General features: G+C 49.0%; 2 protein-coding genes across 4 annotated transcripts in view; both read right to left on the bottom strand.

The window, feature by feature from the left end:
• GPAT4 (glycerol-3-phosphate acyltransferase 4) overlaps positions 1 to 2793 on the bottom strand; it is a 31509-nt gene extending 28716 nt beyond the window's left edge. The window contains exon 1 of one of the 3 annotated variants that reach the window (XM_083629536.1): positions 2607 to 2793. The gene's annotated coding sequence lies outside the window, so the exon portion shown is untranslated. The other 2 variants (XM_083629539.1, XM_083629537.1) reach the window with 2 other exon arrangements.
• Positions 2794 to 10871: 8078 nt separating this feature from the next.
• Positions 10872 to 16319, bottom strand: LOC310769833 (protein phosphatase 1 regulatory subunit 3C-B-like). Its single transcript, XM_083629645.1, has 3 exons — positions 14760 to 16319; positions 11493 to 12806; positions 10872 to 11407 (listed from the first exon to the last, which is right to left on the bottom strand). The coding sequence occupies exons 1-2, from the start codon at positions 14771 to 14773 to the stop codon at positions 11903 to 11905; spliced, it is 918 nt and encodes a 305-aa protein (XP_083485771.1). The 5' UTR covers positions 14774 to 16319; the 3' UTR covers positions 10872 to 11407; positions 11493 to 11902.
• Between the last annotated feature and the right edge of the window lie 469 nt (positions 16320 to 16788).

The following is a 16788-nucleotide window of genomic DNA, read 5'->3' as shown; positions in this document are numbered from 1 at the left end:
CCAGGGACTTGCAGGCATCTCACACTCTCACAATCCACTTAAATTAAGCCACTGTGAAGCCATAGCTCAGCAACAGAGCATCTGCCTTGAAAGCAGAAGGTCCTGGGTTCAATCCCAGGCATCTCAGGGTAGGGCTGGGAGAGACTCGTGCCTGAAATCCTGGAGAGCTGCTGTCAGTCAGTGAATATTGTCCGAGAATACTGAGCTAGATGGACCAATGGTCGACCCACTGATTTTACTGAGAGGAAAGTATGAGCTACAATTGTCCTCAAAATAAGCCACACTGAACTCAGTGGAGCTTCCTTCTGAGTTGATATGCACAAAATTGTGTTGTAGAGCCACATTCATACACACACTTCCCTGGGAGTAAGTTCACTAAAAATGGTGAGAATTACTTATCAGTAAACAACATATTCATTCCTTAGAAAGACTTGTGTCCTGCCTTTCTGGTCCAAACTTTGAACTGCTAGAAATGGCTAACAAAATATATTTTAAAATGCAACTCTAAAATATAAAAGCTGTGTACAATTAGGTGGAAATATTTTCCACACTAATTAAGTAGACTCTGAAGCACTTAACTCTGATTGTGGTGTACCTGTAATTATTTGTGTATATTGTAACAAGTACAGCCTGCAACAAAAAGGTGTAACAACAGTGGTGTTTTCCAGCTCCTTGTTTGAGTCAGACATCCCATATATAATATTAATAATAATAATAATAATAATAATAATAATAATAATTTATTTATACCCCACCCATCTGGCTGAGTTTCCCCAGCCACTCTGGGCAGCTTCCAATCAAGTGTTAAAAACAATACAGAATTAAATATAAAAAATAAAAAATAAAAAATATATTTAAAAAACTGTTCTCAGTTCCATTCTTCTCCTCGCCTAATTTTCTATTTCCCCCTTCAACTGTCAATCAACATTCCACACCCATTGCATATGCTCAGTCCTCACTGGCCTGTTTTGGGAATTCATCCCCTATTCCTCAGTATTTCCCCCATTATTATCAGTAGTAGTAGTAGTAGAAGTAGTAGTAGTAGTATTTCTGCAAATCTTGGCCTTTCACCCAAGCCTGCCAATAACGGCATCGCATGTGTGTTTGGCCAAATAAGGACTCACAGCCTGAATGCAAAAAAGACAGGGAATTACTCTAATACATATTCTAATGTATAATACAGACCAACACACACAAGTATACAAGCACTCAGTTCAGCACCTGAGATCCTCCTGCCAGCTGAGTTTCCATGGGTGGATGCAAGGAACAAGGCCTTTATGGCACTGACGCCCTGGATTGTCCTCACTAGAGCAACTCGCATGTCTCTACCACATGGGCAGCTGATATAATACTGATACACACACACACACACATATATATACATACATACACACACACACACACACACACACACACACACACTATGCAAAGCCTACGCATGGCTAGCCTTGGGAGAATTTGAAAGACTGCTGCTCAATCCTACACACCTAGCAGTAAGTCCTACTGAACTCAAGGAGATTTACATCTGAGTACACACGTATAATGTATAAAAATAAGAAATTATCCAAGCAGTGAATAGAAAGCATATTATGAAGCATAATAAGAACAATTACAAAACATTTTAAGCAATCCTTTATTATACTCCAGCCTGCATTTGGGTGCTTTTAACTGAAGTTTTATCTGCTGAGGCTATCTTATTTTATTAATTTGTGAACTGAACATTGCTCATTGTTTACATGGTTCGATTATATGCTGTGTTTTAAGTGTGCTGTAATTCACCTTGCAAGTAGCTTTCAACCCTGAAAACGGGCTAGAAATCCATTAATTAATTAGAATCTTTTTTCCCCTTTAACAAACTAGCACCACCCCCGTACATGGTACTAAATCACCCACATGCACATTGTATTTCATGCACAGGGTGACTGACATCAATCATCATGCAAGTCAAGAGCATTGGGCATCAGTTCTGGGAGGGTGTGGAGGGGAAGAGGGAAGGGGCAAGCTGGTGGGCAGTAATTAATAATGCAGTAATTATGATTAACAGCAAGAGAAACTAATGATTAATGTCACAAGCAGTGGTTTGATTCGATTCCTGTTAATAACCACAGCAGACCAGAGCTATGTTGGCTCATAAGGGGAAACCCTCCCGCAGCCACAGCTGGGCAGCACCAAGGCTCCCGCTTCCCTGGAAGGCAGGCGCAGGAGACGGGATGCTGCGGGGCCAAGCGCTGCCCTGGAGGCCCCCAGCCCCAGGCAGAGGCTGCCTGCCCCTGCGGGGAGACAGGCGCCACGAACAGATCGGAGGTGCGGGGGTTGGAGCCGGGTTCAAATCCCGCCCGCTGACCTACCTCGCAGGGCTGTTCTGAGAGACACGCCCGCCCGCCCGCCTTCAGCAGAGGAAGAGCGGTGTACACGTGTCAACGTCACGCAAGCCAGGCGCCGTCACGTGTGAACGGCCGCCCCGCTCTTCTCCACGCGCTCGCCCAGCCGCCCCGTGCCAGGCGGCCCGTCAGTCGGCCAGGCCCGACGGAGGCGGCCGGGGAGGGAGCCGGTGGGGGGTCCTCCAGGGAGGGGGCGTGGTCTGGCGGAATGGGCGGGGCACTCACCTGCCTTGGCTCGCTCGCGCTCTGCCCCTCCCCCAACTGGTCCGGCTGAGGTGAAGGAGGCGCCGCCGCCGCCGGAGCCAGGAATCGCGAGCTGGTGCGCCTGCGCGCACAAACCGCCGCCGCTAATACGTCACAGCGTCACCAGCCGGGGAGACTCGCCGGCGCCGGTCGCTCCGCCCACCAGGGGCGCCCTCGAGCTCCGCCTTTTCGCGAGGCAGCCAATCGGCGGCAGCTTTTCCAGAAGTGCCGCGAGCGTCCAATGAGAACGGCGCTAGGGTTGAGGGAGAACTGACGGAGAAGGGGCGTCCTATTGTGCGCGCGCAGCGCGTCGAATAGTGTTCCTAAGCCACCCCCCCCTCCGGAGGACACGTCGTTCTCCCGCCGCGACGCAAAAAGGTGGGCGGGGCGGAGAGACGCAGCGCGAGGTTTGCGCAGGCGTCGCAGCACGCGCCTTCTCAGGCCCGGCTGTGGTTGGAGCGCGACTCCGCTCGGCCCTTGGGGGGGGGGTCAGGGATGGGGGGAGTTGTAGAGGCGGAGGGGACCCTGAGGGTCATCTAGTCCAACCCCCTCACGACCCCGAGATGAAGAGTCTCCTGCTCTCTACCTGCTCGCTAAGCTGGGAAGCCAAGTTTGAGAAACATTGGACGTGTTTGCCCATTAAGGAGGACACTGCACTCTTAACGTGCTCAGAGGTGCTGTTGCTCCTTCCCGCAGGGAGCCTCGAAATTAACGCCGAAGCCTTCCAAGTCAAGTGATATCACTGCCTCTGGCAAAAGCTGCATGACATCCCAGAGTCCTTGGGATACTTTCCTCCCAGAACTTGCAACAACTCTGACCATGGGTGATACTGCCTGTGGCTGAGGAGAACTGGAGTCCAACAAAATTGGAGAGGACATAGTTTCTCTACCCCTGAGTTAAAGGGATACTACATATCAAGGAAACCAAAATGCTTGTTTACAAAGCTATTGTACTACCAACATTACTGTCTGCTTGTGAAACATGGACCACTGATAAACGCCATCTCCAGCTTCTCGAAAGATTCCATCAACGGGGTCTATGAAAATTTGATACATCACTTGGGAAGACAAGCAAACTAATACCAGTGTACTGGAATTAGCAAAGATCACCCGTGTTGAAGCGATGATTCTTCAACATCCACTTCGCTGGACTGGTCATGTTGTGCAGATGCCTGACGATCGTCTTCCAAAGCAACTACTCTATTCCCAACTTAAAAATGGAAAGTGTAATGCTGGTGGTCAACAAAATATGTTTAAAGACTGTCTCAAGGCAAATCTAAAAAAATGTAGTATAAACACTGACAACTGGGAAACACTGGCCTGCGAGTGCTCCATTTGGAGAACAGCCTTTACCAAAGGTGTCATGGGCTTTGAAGACACTCGAACTCAGGACGCAAGGGAGAAAGGTGCTAAGAGGAAGGCACACTTGGCAAATCCACACCGTGATCAATTCCCACCTGGAAACCAATGTCCCCACTGTGGAAGGACGTGTGGATCCAGAATTGGCCTCCACAGTCACTTACGGGCTCATTGTTAAAACCGTGTTTATGGAAGACAATCTTACTCGGCTACGAGTGATCGCCAAAGAAGAAGAAGAAGGCAGACATATCAAGGACAATCTGGGGCGAGGATGAGAGCACTATTAAAGGATTAGAAATGGTGCAAAACCGATTTCTTAAGAGACTGTTTTCCGCACCCAAGGGAACAGCATCCGAACTCTTACACATGGAATGTGGATGGCCAACATTAACTGCAAGAGCTATTTGCACCTGGTTTAATTAGCTGAAAAGACTTGTTATGCGGAATTGGTGAACAGCCGGTAGTGGAAATCTAACACACAATATTATTTGAACTCTTTATTATTTCCCTAAGATAGAGGAGATTATATCTACAGACAAATGCCAACCAAGGGATTGGTGCCACTGGACAGAATCACTACATGATCTGCAAGCGATTAAATTCTCTAAATGCTCTCCTTGGTTCCCTCTTCTAAAAACAGTCCATTTTAGAGCCAGTTACCTGTCAAATCTCTGGCCAGCCTCACTTAGATTTGCTTTTGCTTAGCTGCATCTTCAAGTTATGCCCTCCACTGTCCTGGACAGATAATATAACAGGGTACCGTACAAAGATAAGACTCTGAATATGTGGGCATCTGCAGGTGGAAGACATCTTGCACTATTTACTATATTACTATTTACTATACCTTGGACCCAGGAGGCAATTTCTCACCTTACAGGAAATTTGTCTCCCCCCAACAGAGAAGGTCCTATTGCTTCTTGGTGATGCAAATGCTTCAGTGACTCAACAAGTCACCCTTTTTGCTTTGGAGGCCAGAAAAGATCAGAAAGAAGACCCTGGACAATATAGCACAATATAGTAAGGGAGACGCAGAGATCTAAAGAGAGACCATTATTTGTGGCACGACACCCCTTTTGCTTGTATTTATTTTTTATTCAGATTTGCCATGGCCAATGGCTAGTACAACAACATTTGGACAGGACATATCGAGGACAAAAATGCCTATTGTTTCCCATCCTTGGATGATGTGGCATGTCAGGTGAGGTAGGAAAAGGCCCGCCCATTGGTCTCTCTAGCAACCTCTTAGGGCATGCAAATAGCAACCCAGGCCAGTACCATAAGCAAGGGGCTGGTTTGACTGGTTTAGCAGGTTTCCTCTCATGAAATCTAACCCCACATACACAGGATCTCAGGTTTGGAAGGGACCCACAGGTGCAATCCAGACTGAGACCCACAAACCTGTAACAATATGCTACTCTGATTAGCAAAACAAGTTGCTGTTGTTTTATTCCAAAAAACTGAAACATTTTCCACACACAAAAATAAACCTTTATTAATCACAGTTGTATGTGTGTGTCTTTCCTTGAGCCAAGCTGATCAGAATGTTTCTGGTATAGAATTTTTGCATGCTTTTCAGGGCATTAGAGTGGAAGAGGATGGGCAGATCTGAGCTACGGCAAACATCCCCCATGCAGGTCCCACTGAAATGAGTGGCAGCTGTGCAAGAGCATGGTCAAGCTTTGACCCAGATCCTGTTCATTTCCATAAGGCTTGCCCTGGGTTGTGATCCACTTGAATTAGTTGGAGGTGTCTGGATTTTCCAGCACCAATATTTGTCTCTGCTCTGGGTGCAAGCAAACCTCGGAGGATCAGGCTGTGACATTTGTGCAGCCTGATCCTATGTATGTTTCGTTGCAAGTCACGCTGAAGTTAACAGGCATTACTTCCATGGGCACCAGACTGCAGCAGGAATGGGGAACCTGTGGCTCTCCCAATGCTGGACTCCAACCCCCATGAGCTCTAGCCAGAGAGACTAATGCTCACAGAATGATGGGAGCTGGAGTCCAGTAAACTCAGGAAGGTAGTCACAAGGCCATAGAATTGTAGAGTTGGAAGGACCCTGAGGGTCATCTAGCCCAACCCCAATCCTTGGGCTCCAGTGTCGTTCACACAGGCCCATTACATTTCATCCAGTAAAACCCATGCTTAGCAAATCATCACCATGGAGAAACCACAAGCGTAAGAAAATGGGCCCCTTGGTATAATAGTTTAAGGCAGGGCCCAAGCAGGACACTCCACACCACCCCCCCATTCTGTGGCTGTTGTGCATGCCCAGACTTCGGTGGGATGTTTCTGGGAGGCATTTATTTTTTGCCATCTTAGGCTTCTGCTAACCTTAGGTAAAGGTAAAGGGACCCCTGACCATTAGGTCCAGGCGTGACCGACTCTGGGGTTGCGGCGCTCGTCTCACTTTACTGGCCGAGGGAGCCGGCATACAGCTTCCGGGTCATGTGGCCAGCATGACTAAGCCGCTTCTGGTGAACCAGAGCAGCGCACGGAAACGCCGTTTACCTTCCCGCCGGAGCAGTACCTATTTATCTACTTGCACTTTGACGTGCTTTCGAACTGCTAGGTTGGCAGGAGCAGGGACCGAGCAACGGGAGCTCACCCCGTCGCGGGGATTCAAACTGCCAACCTTCTGATCGGCAAGTCCTAGGCCTTAGGATGGCCCAAATATACCAATACTCCTCTCTTGTTCTTCAGCAGCCTCAATTTGGCTACAATCTTGTCAGCAATAATCACTACATGAGGTCACAAGTCGAGGGAGACATGATGTCACAGAATCCAAAAGGTAGCCCTGCACATTGGCATCTGTGTGCAGGAAAATGTGCTTTTATTCAGGATTGTATCCAGTGCTGGTCCTACTCAGAGTAGACCCATTGAAGTTAATGGACACTGTTGGACAAATTTGCCCCAGGGATCTACCCCAGAGGTAGTCAATTGCTCTGTGAGAGGGAGGAGTCTGACACCACGATCAGGCAAAACCACAAGTTGTTTATTCTGGAGACAGCGCTGCACGGACAGCTCCCCGCTCATGCTGCAAAGAGGGAGGGCACCGTCCTGTTTACATCACAAGTACTTTATACCCTAAAGTCTGTCCAAATTTCTCTTCTACAATCTCCTATTGGTTAAGAAATTGAAGTTTACAGACTTCCCGGTCCGCCTATTACATATTTTCTCCTTGATATCTACCCCCACTGTTACATACATCACATGTTCATGTTAATTAGCTATAGCTCCACCAGGGGCGGTTTGACTAATATTCATAGCCCTTTTAATCATGCGCAATGCCTTTCTAACTGTTCTCTTCCATTTTTCCTCATGATTTTGAGTCACCCACAGACTGTCTAATACAGGGGTCAGCAAACTTTTTCAGCAGGGGACCGGGCCACTGTCCCTCAGACCTTGTGGGGGGCCGGACTATATTTTGGGGGAGGAATGAACGAATTCTTATGCCCCACAAATAACCCAGAGATGCATTTTAAATAAAAGGACGCATTCTACTCATGTAAAAACATGCTGATTCCCGGACCATCCACGGGCCAGATTTAGGCGGCGATTGGGCCAGATCCAGCCCCCGGGCCTTAGTTTGCCTACCCCATCTCTAATACCTTTTGGCTACTCTCAGCAATTTCTATACTTAATGTATTACATATTACCACGAGTTTCCTCTGTCTTTGCAATGCAAACAGTTACAACAGCAAGGTGAGGCATGGTTGCTTCTGCTAAGCCTTTTCTTATCCATTTATCCCACAGACATGAATAACTTAGTGGGTCTACTCTGAGTAGAACTTAGATACTGCCTATAGTGGTCTTAAAAGAAAAAACCTCATTACCTGAGATATGTCATAATGTGCTTCAGTGCTTTTTTTCTGGGGGGACGCGGGGTACACATAACGCCCAAACATTTCGTGAATCTTTGTACTTTTGTCCATTACTGTATTTATTTTTCCTGATTTGAACTATAAAATGGTGATTTTCTTGAGTCAAAATGTTGTTGTTTTTGTTGTTTAGTCATTCAGTTGTGTCCGACTCTTCGTAACCCCCTGGATCAGAGAACGCCAGGCACTCCTGTCTTCCACTGCCTCCCGCAGTTTGGTCAAACTCATGCTGGTAGCTTTTAGTCAAAATGAGAGTAACCCTAAACATTTTTTTAAAGAAAAAAAGCACAAATTGCATACATTCAATGACGCCAAATTAAAAGGTGTCAATTTTTTCTCCTAAATCTGTTTAAACTGCCTTTCTATTTCTTTGGCAGACTTTCTGTTAAAGAATCCACCTCAGCTTGGGCCAGACCTTTTACTCTGTGGTTATTGCCAAGTTAAAATTGTACTATGTATTCATCTGGTACAAAATTCCTTGCATGTAGAAAAATAGCACATCAAGAAGTGGCTTATATTATGTGCGCTCTCTCTCTCTCTCTCTCTGATGTACTACTTTACTAATTGCAGGGAGGCCTGATTTGTTTTGTCTTTACACAGGGAAAGGTTTAAGAAACACATTGAACTGACTCTGCTTAGTCTGCCAACTCATTCTGCAGCATGTGCAGACTGGACTTTCCTGTGTACCTCTGTTGTAGAGCCCCTGCTTCCAAGGCATGAAATGCCTGTATGTTCTTCTAAACTAGGGGCATAGCTCAGTGGTACAGGACCTGCTTTTCATGCAGAAGGTAAGCTCCCAAGTCGATTCACCAGCATCTCTGGCATGGAGGCAGCAGATGCTGCTGTTTGTAGATGGCCACTGCAGTGGTCCCAACTCCACCTGCTGTGGAAAGGACCACGCTTGCTTCCAGGAGCAGCTGCAGAGACAAAATCTCCTCTGCAAGAAAGGCTTTCCTTCTAAACGGCCTCTCTTGGCTTAGGGGAATGCAGATGTCAGTTCTGGTTTGCCACTTTCCCCATCATGTCACCTGCTAATCACAGCGGCAGAGGACACAGGAACGAAAAGGATTTGAGTTCCATGACGCAGGCACAGGAAATCCAGGTTTCTTGAACCAGATTAATGGCCAGCTTAAGATGAAAGAGCTAAGAAGGGCATACAAAATCTGGAAAGGGACTCTGGTCACTGCCAACCTGTTTATTGAGCATTCATCCTGATTTGCTTCCACAAATCTGTGGGGAGGTTGTACAATGTATGCTGTTTAGGGAGCAATCATTCTGATTTGTTTGTGGGGAGATGTTACATCTATACCTTCCAGTGCATGTCCCCAACACTTTTCTTAGCACAAAAATCTATGGCTGCAGGGAGTGGGTTTGCTGCGCAAGAACTCCAACTCAACTGCAGTTGCACAACCTGAACTTGTTGGTGCGCAAGAGAAGCCCACCCACAAAAGAGCAAGAGTCTGAAGCCTCATCATTTTGGAAAGTTCCTTTTGCCAGCATTCGCCAACTTGCCTTATGCAGTCACCTACAGAGAACATGTTTAGCACAGAGCCTGCCTGGATGATCCCAGGTTCTAGTAAAGCGAGAGAGGGATGAACGACTTCTTTCTAAGCACCACGAATAAATGCCAAATCACAGAGGGATGGCTTATTCAGACTTTCTCTTGTGCTGTGTTTCATGGCACAGGTCTGTGCTTTAAAGCTCCCTGTCAGAGTGCTTTGTTGTTGTTTTTTGCCTCTGTGCTTTCCCTGTGAAAACCCACTCTTTGCAATTCTATGAAATGACAATCATTGAGCCACTCTGGGAACTTTTGGGCTGGAAGAGTGGGATATGAAAGATTTAAATCTCTCTCTCTCTCTATGTCCCCCCTTGCTTGCCTTGTTTCTCAACTAAACAGCCACAAATGTACCCTTTCCTCACAGACAAGTCAGAACCCTGGAATTGTAGAGTTGGAAGGGACCCCGGCAATGCAAGAATCTCAACACATGGCCCCCCATCCAATGCAAAACCATACTGGACCTTGCTTAGCTAGCAGCTTTATTGCTGCACCACTAGGGAGGTCATAAAAGTGGCACCATAAGGTAAGGAGAGTACTTCAGCAGAGGTGACAGGATCATAGCAGGTACAGAGGATTTTGCCTTCTGCCTTGCTCGAGGGCTTCCTTGCAGAAGGGGCATAGATAACTCAGTGGTCCATCTAGCTTGTTATCGTCTACATACAGTGTTTCCCAAACTTGGGTCACCAGCTGCTTTTGGACAATTCCCATCATCCCTGACCAATGGTCTTCTAGCTAGGGATGATGGGAGTTGCAGTCCAAAAACAAGCTGGAGATCCACGTTTGGGAAGCACTGGTCTACAATGACTGGTAGCAGCTTCCCAGGGTTGCAGGCAGGAGCCACTTCCCAGCTGCACCAGGGTATGGCAGGGGTTTAACCTGGAGCAGATGCTGTTATCACTGAGCTGGGATCCTTCCCTCTGGATCCAGTCAGCTTCACCTCTCAGAGAGGAGGAGAAAGGCAAAGCCACACAGATGTTTCCCATGCTTTCTCCTCCCCTCTGTTATAGCTGCTTACTCCCTGGGTTAAGGTAGGTAAAGAGGCACCAAAAGTAAGGAGGAGAAGCAAGGGAGGAGGCTTCTGAGATTGGCAGTGTGGCCCCTGCTTGGTACTGACCGCTGGCACCAGTGCTTGCAGCAAGCAGGGGAAGGGCTCAGACCCCTTTCTCGGCCACTGCTCCTTTGCCTACACCACTTTCCTGCCCCCCACTTTCTCAGAAGACACAGGTTGTAACACAGAGACCTGCTGCCATCACACCTGGTTACCCCCCCCCCCCAGTTTGTGGGCTTTCAGCTGCACTTCCAGCCACTGGGGCTCAAATCCAGCCAGGGCCACATGGAGAGCAAGGCACACCTTCCCAGGACGGCTTAGAAGCACCTCCTAAACCTTTGCTCACTTCAAGGGAAAAGGAGATGGGTTGCAGTCGCCAGACCGGCAGCATCACTCAGGGTCTACACAGGAACAATATTTAATGAACAATTTGACATTTACATCAGCATTGTGCAGCACAAGATCCTATGCACATTTACTCCTGATGTCAGTCCTGCCAAAGGGACTTACTCTCTGGTAGGTGCATGTAGGGTTGGAGATATTAGACGTGCAAAGCTCTTCACGTGCATAATCCTTACAACCACCCGGTCAGGTAGGTCAGTACCTCACATGGGGAGTCATGTGAGAGAGAGGCAGACAGAAGTCAGGGGCAAAGAATCTCTGGACCAGGGCCAAAACATGGCCTTCCCAGCCTCTCATTCTGACCTTCAGGATTCTCTGCAGGTCAGAACCCCCCTCCCCACCCACCATTGGCCGTCTTTGAGGGTTGTTGCCTGGCTGGAATGTGTCCTTGAACTTGCTTGATATTATTAATAATAATTTATTAAATTTACATTCCGCCCTTGCTCCCAAAGGAACCCAGGGCAGCAATGACAATGGATGGAAAACAGAGGGAGTTGTATGAGGGTATGTAGAAATTGGGACATTTTGTTGCACTTCTGGCCCCAGACACCAATGGCATGTAGACCCTGGAAAGTTCCCTGGAAGGGAACGAGGCCCTTGTGCAGGAAAAAGCTCCCCCACCCCTGATCTAAGAATGACCTGCAGGGCGAAGAACCAATATGGCGCTATGACGGTCCTAGGCAGTTTTTCTAATCCATGCTGATGAAACCAGGCAAGCCTCCTCCCAGATAACCATCCATTTCCCATCTGCAGTGGAATAATTGGGAGAGCCTGCTTTCTCCTTGACCTGCACCTCCGATTTGGCCAGCTTCTGGCTGTCAAAGTCTCTCTGGTGCAGCCAACCCCAATTCTGCCATGAACCTCAAGAGCTTATGGCTTGGTTGCAAATGAAGATCAAATTGCACACTGCCAAAGTATAGACTCGGCATGTGGCATCGGCCACAGAACAGTCTTTGCAAGAGCCGCCAGGAGAGCAATGGGTCAGAGTCATGATCTGGAGCTCAGCCGAGAGAGCTCAACCCAAAGCATCCCTACCAGTAGGCTTGGTCATCGGAGCGCCTCCAGGTGTGCAAGCGAGAGAGGACCAGAGCGGCAGCACGAGAGGTGCCCAGGGGCTCGCCAGCCGTGAAGGTGCCCTTTGCCAGACGGGAGAGTGCATTGGGAGGGGAAGGACCCATTACGGGGCGGATTCTGTAATTCTTCCCGTGGTTGTTGTCCCAATAGACTTTCTGGCCACAGTGGAAGGAAACACAGAACTCAATATTCCCGCAAGGAGCTGCTGCCTTTGGTAGGGCCACCTCAAAGGAGAAGACATCCGTGTCGGTGAGGCCGTATGTGTTGGGCATGTACTGGCAACAGACATCGCGGAAGCTCCTCCATGAATCAAAGGTGATGCGGATGTACACTTTCTTCTCAAAGCTGATGTTTCTGACTTTGATGGTCCCTGAAAGGGACTTTTCCTGGATCACACAGTTCTCCAGAGACACACAGCTGCTTTGCAAGCGGTTGCGAAAGGCTAAATAATCAGCAGAAGGTTGGGGAAAATCCAGCATGTATTTTTTCGTCTCAGGACGGGAGCCACGTAGCTTGTTCCGGAAGTTGGTCAGGTGAGACAGAGCTTGGTGCAAATCACACAGGTCCTCCTCAATCTTGGAGAAGATCCGGACAGCAGTGAGCGAAAAGCCCTTCATGTCGGCAAAGACCACCTTCTTCTTTTTCTTGCCACGGCAACCCTTGATGGCGTCTCGCCTCTCGCCTTCCAGGCAGTTGTTCAGGCAAGGGCGCAAAGGCTGGTGCCCAAGACCCTCCCGCAGCTCCTCGTAGGAATCCAGCAGCTTGCGAATGGGAGGGGTGTGGCTCAGGCAAAGCCTCATGGCCCGATCGACGGAGGTGGCTCGGGGCACCATCGCCCGCGTGCTGAACACCTGGAAAAGGCTGGAAGCCGGAGAGGGAGTTAGGGACTCATGTGGAAGCACCTAGCCAGGATCAGAGACAGCACAAGTCTTGGCGTGACTTATTCCCCCTCAACATAGAGATTATTAATATACATATTCGGGGCGGATAACTCCACACAGATGATGTAGTAGAGAATGTGAGCATCCATTTCACTCCCAATACCTGTGATTGGAGGCTGGTGCATGCACACAAAAGCCTTCAGGCAGATATACAAGTACCAAAATAGCAGAAAGGCAAGTTTGCAACCACTCAGGGCCCCTTCGAGACATTTGTTGTTGTTGATTTGCAGCTTTCTTCTGCAAGATGCCACTGACGCAATAATAGCACATCAGTGGTGGATTTATACTGGACTGTCCACACATCATTCAGCTTTATTATCTGTTCTGCAATTCTTCCGCAGTGTTATCACATTCTAGTTGTCTGGAAGGGCACTCTTGTACTACAGCAGAACAAAAGAAGGACAACAAACAGCAACAACCCTCTGGATATTTGTGGTATGTAAAGTTACAGGTTTTCAGTAGGAAGTTACCCATGTTAGATTTTTTTTAGGTGGAGATGTCGAGGGTTGAACCTGGAATCTTTGGCATGTCAAGCTGGCACTCAACCACTCAGATACTTTCCTATTTTGGCTATATCCCTGTGTTTCGTCCCAGAAGATCAGGGCTGCCTCACGCTGTTTTATCTATGTGATAGATGCCAGCCCAAGGCCAACCAGGGAGCGGGGATTTGAACCTGGGTTTTGCCAGCAGGGATCACACCAAGGGACCAGTGTGACTGCAGCTGATAAAGTTAAGCCTACTTGCACCATGGCTAAAGATCACAACAAAATCAGTGGTCAGTCTCTAAGGCTGCACACACAACACCTGTTTAAAGCACACCCACACCCAAATCCTGATAACTGTAGTTTACCTTCCACAGAGCTATAATTCCCAGCACCCTCAACAAATACAGTTCCCAGGATTGTTTGGGGTGGGTGCTTTAACTTTATGGTGTGCATGCAGCCAAATAAGGGAAACCCAGTGCTATCTGTCTTCAAACGGCTACTTCTCTTGTGCCTTTAGCAGATTCTTGATGCCCAGAACTCAGAAGAGGCTCTTTGCAGCACAGAGATAAGCTTGACTCCCTGCTAAAATCTACACTGCAAGTCCCCTTAAAAGACACAGGGTGCAATGTTCCATGGAGAAGTTGGTGACCCCATCACCAATCCTACCACCTCCTCCCCTTATAAGGAGCAAATGCTTTTTTATTGAATTCAGCTCCCGACCTGGATGGTCAGACCGGCAACATTTCCACCTCCGAAAGCAACAGGGCTCTTCCTAAGAGTGGCTTTACCAAGAAAACCTGGAGGGGGTCCCTCCAACACGCCTCCAGCATTTGAGCGTTGCCCGTTCTCCCCTCTTGCCGGCTCAACCCCCAGTTTACACTGAAGTAGAAACACCGTCCCGTGACCCAGAGGAAGCTGCCTTAAACTGAGATGATTACTTAATTTATTCAGTTAATTCGATTTATACCACAAAGTGCTATTAATATCAGTGTAGCCAATCTGGCTCAGCAGCCTTAGTTCCAGCCTTCACCAACCTGGCGCCCTCCAGATGTTTCAGACTGTTATTAGGATAGTTAGTAGTACTACATTTATTTCTATCCCACCCCCCTGGGTCAGCCGAGAGGCGTCTCCCAGAAAGGCTTCCCTCTCCACTCCAGAGCTGCCAGGATCTGAACTGGAGCCTTTCCGCCTGCTGCCAAGCAGGCACCCCCCTCGAAGCGCATCCCTGGGGGCCGCAGCGTTAGGAAGGGAAAAGTTGCCTCCATGGGAACCCAGTTAAGGGGCAGAGCTCAAGGGGAGAGGCTGCAGCGCCTGAAAAAGCGGCGCGCCCCAGATTGCTCCCCTTTCCCCCTTCCTTTGCGCGCGTGTCCCGTTCCCACGACACTCACTCTCCGCAGCTCATCCCGCCGCCTGCAGCCACGGTCCCGGGTCGTGGGCTCGAGGCGCTCCCGAAATGAAGGAAGGAAGAAATGAATGAAGACGCTGGAAAGGAAGGAGGAGCCAATGCTGCGTGACCACGCCCCCACCGCTCTGGCCACGCCCCTCCACCTGACCCAACTCTGCCACGTGCCCCTTGTGAGCACTGCCCAGCGCAACCCAAAGCGGCTTACAACCAACCAGACAGGTAACAGACAACCCACCACGTGGTTTGCATGCAAAAGCAAACCCCAGAGCACGTGCAGAGTGCATTTCCATAAGCAGCGAGGAACTTGCAGCTAAGGCTCCAAATCGTGGGCTGGGGAGGGAGAGGCTCTGCTCCCGAAGGCCATGGTTCTCACTCACCAATACGTTTCCAAAGGGGCAGGCTGGTTTCGCAGCAAAAAAACAGACGGACAGCTAGCCAAGGAGTAGTGCCACAAATACAAGCAAGTTTATTATGGCAAAAGCGTCCGCGGGCCAGAATCTGCAGGGGATGCCAGTTGGATTAGACTAGAGCGTCAGAGTAGGACCTGGGAGATCAGGGCTCAGATCCCCACTCTTGGCCACAAAGGTCACCGTGTGGCCTCTGGCCAGTCACTGCCTCTCAGTCTAACCTGCCTCACTGGATTGCAGTGGGGATTAAACAAAGAGAACAGGGTATGCCACCCTGGAGAAAAAGCTGGGGTGTAAATGTGATAAACACAACAAACAGCTCCCTTTCCACCTCAGTTTCCCCTAGCTGTAAAATGGGAGACAGTGCAAAAACAGGGCATGGCCTTTTGTGTGCTTTATATTTTCATATGAAAGGAGGAGGCAGCCCATGGCCAGCAGTTTGCTTTGCTGTGATAAGTGTAGGAAGTTGTGGGCCAGATGGAGGCTGGGCTGTTTAAAAGATCTGGAGTGGGGGGGGGGTGAACTTTAAGGCAACGGCTGCAAAGAGCCACAGAGGGGTGCAAGCTCAGAATTCACCTGCAAAGTTTTCCTCCACCCTTTGCCTCGCATGCAAAAAAGTGGCAACCTTATTTGGAAACTGAGTCACAGGGTCAGGGAACCTTTATCAGGCCAGGGAGTCTATTTGCCCATAGGCAACCTCCTGCGGCCCCAGGCCAACAGGTGCAAGCTCCCACCTTGCTGCAGCAGACATACCAGCTGTGCAAAAATGAGGTTTGTGGCACCAATGCCCATTTCTCCATCCTGGCAGGAAAGTGGCAGTTCAAGGACACTTATCAGCTGGGCAAAGGCCTTGGAGGGTGTGGAGCAGGGCTAGAGTGAGGCATGGCCTGGGGACTGTCCTGAGGGCCAGGCAGACCCCCTGGAGGGCAGCATTTGGGGCCCAGGCCCCCACCCCCTTAGTATGAAGCATTGCATTGCCAAAGCCTGGAAAAGAGGGGGACACCTTTGTTTAGGAAATGTTATATACTGCTTGGGATGTACAGGGTGTTAGCAGAGGGGTAGTATTTCTGGTGGGGGACACATCCTGCTACTTCAGCAGTAGTTTGCCCACCTTTGGTTCCCACCCTGCACTTAGCTCTCACCTGTGGCTCCTAGAAGCTGCTGTGTCAGAAGGGGACAGCAGCCACAGCTGGGTACGGCTTGGACTGCCTGGCTAAACCAGGTGAGGGGATCTGATGGGATTGAGCAGATGAGACCAAGGACTCAGCTATACAGCTGCAAACAAAACGTTTTAAGTGCAAAATACTATGAGACACTAGATGGCGATAGTGAGCCTTACAGAAAATTCAATGTATTTTCAAAAATGCTTTTAAAAAAAGCATTTTCATAATGTTTTTATATGTGCAGATTCCACCCATGAGTGGGTCCAACAGGCAAGAAGGCAGTTTTTGCAAGTGCTGCAGAAAGAAGTGAAGGGCAGATGGAGCTCATCCCATCGCCCAGCTGTGAGTGGTGAAGGCTGCTCCCTGCAAGGCCCTTTCCACCTGGCCTGGGGGTGGGGCCCAGACTCACCAGCCCCACTGAAGAGGCTCCTCATGAGGCCGG

Source organism: Podarcis filfolensis, assembly GCF_964270895.1.
Source record: "Podarcis filfolensis genome assembly, chromosome: 8".
Classification (NCBI taxonomy): domain Eukaryota; kingdom Metazoa; phylum Chordata; class Lepidosauria; order Squamata; family Lacertidae; genus Podarcis; species Podarcis filfolensis.
The sequence above is the reverse complement of the archived record's forward strand: the minus strand, read 5'-3'. Positions and strand labels throughout refer to the sequence as shown.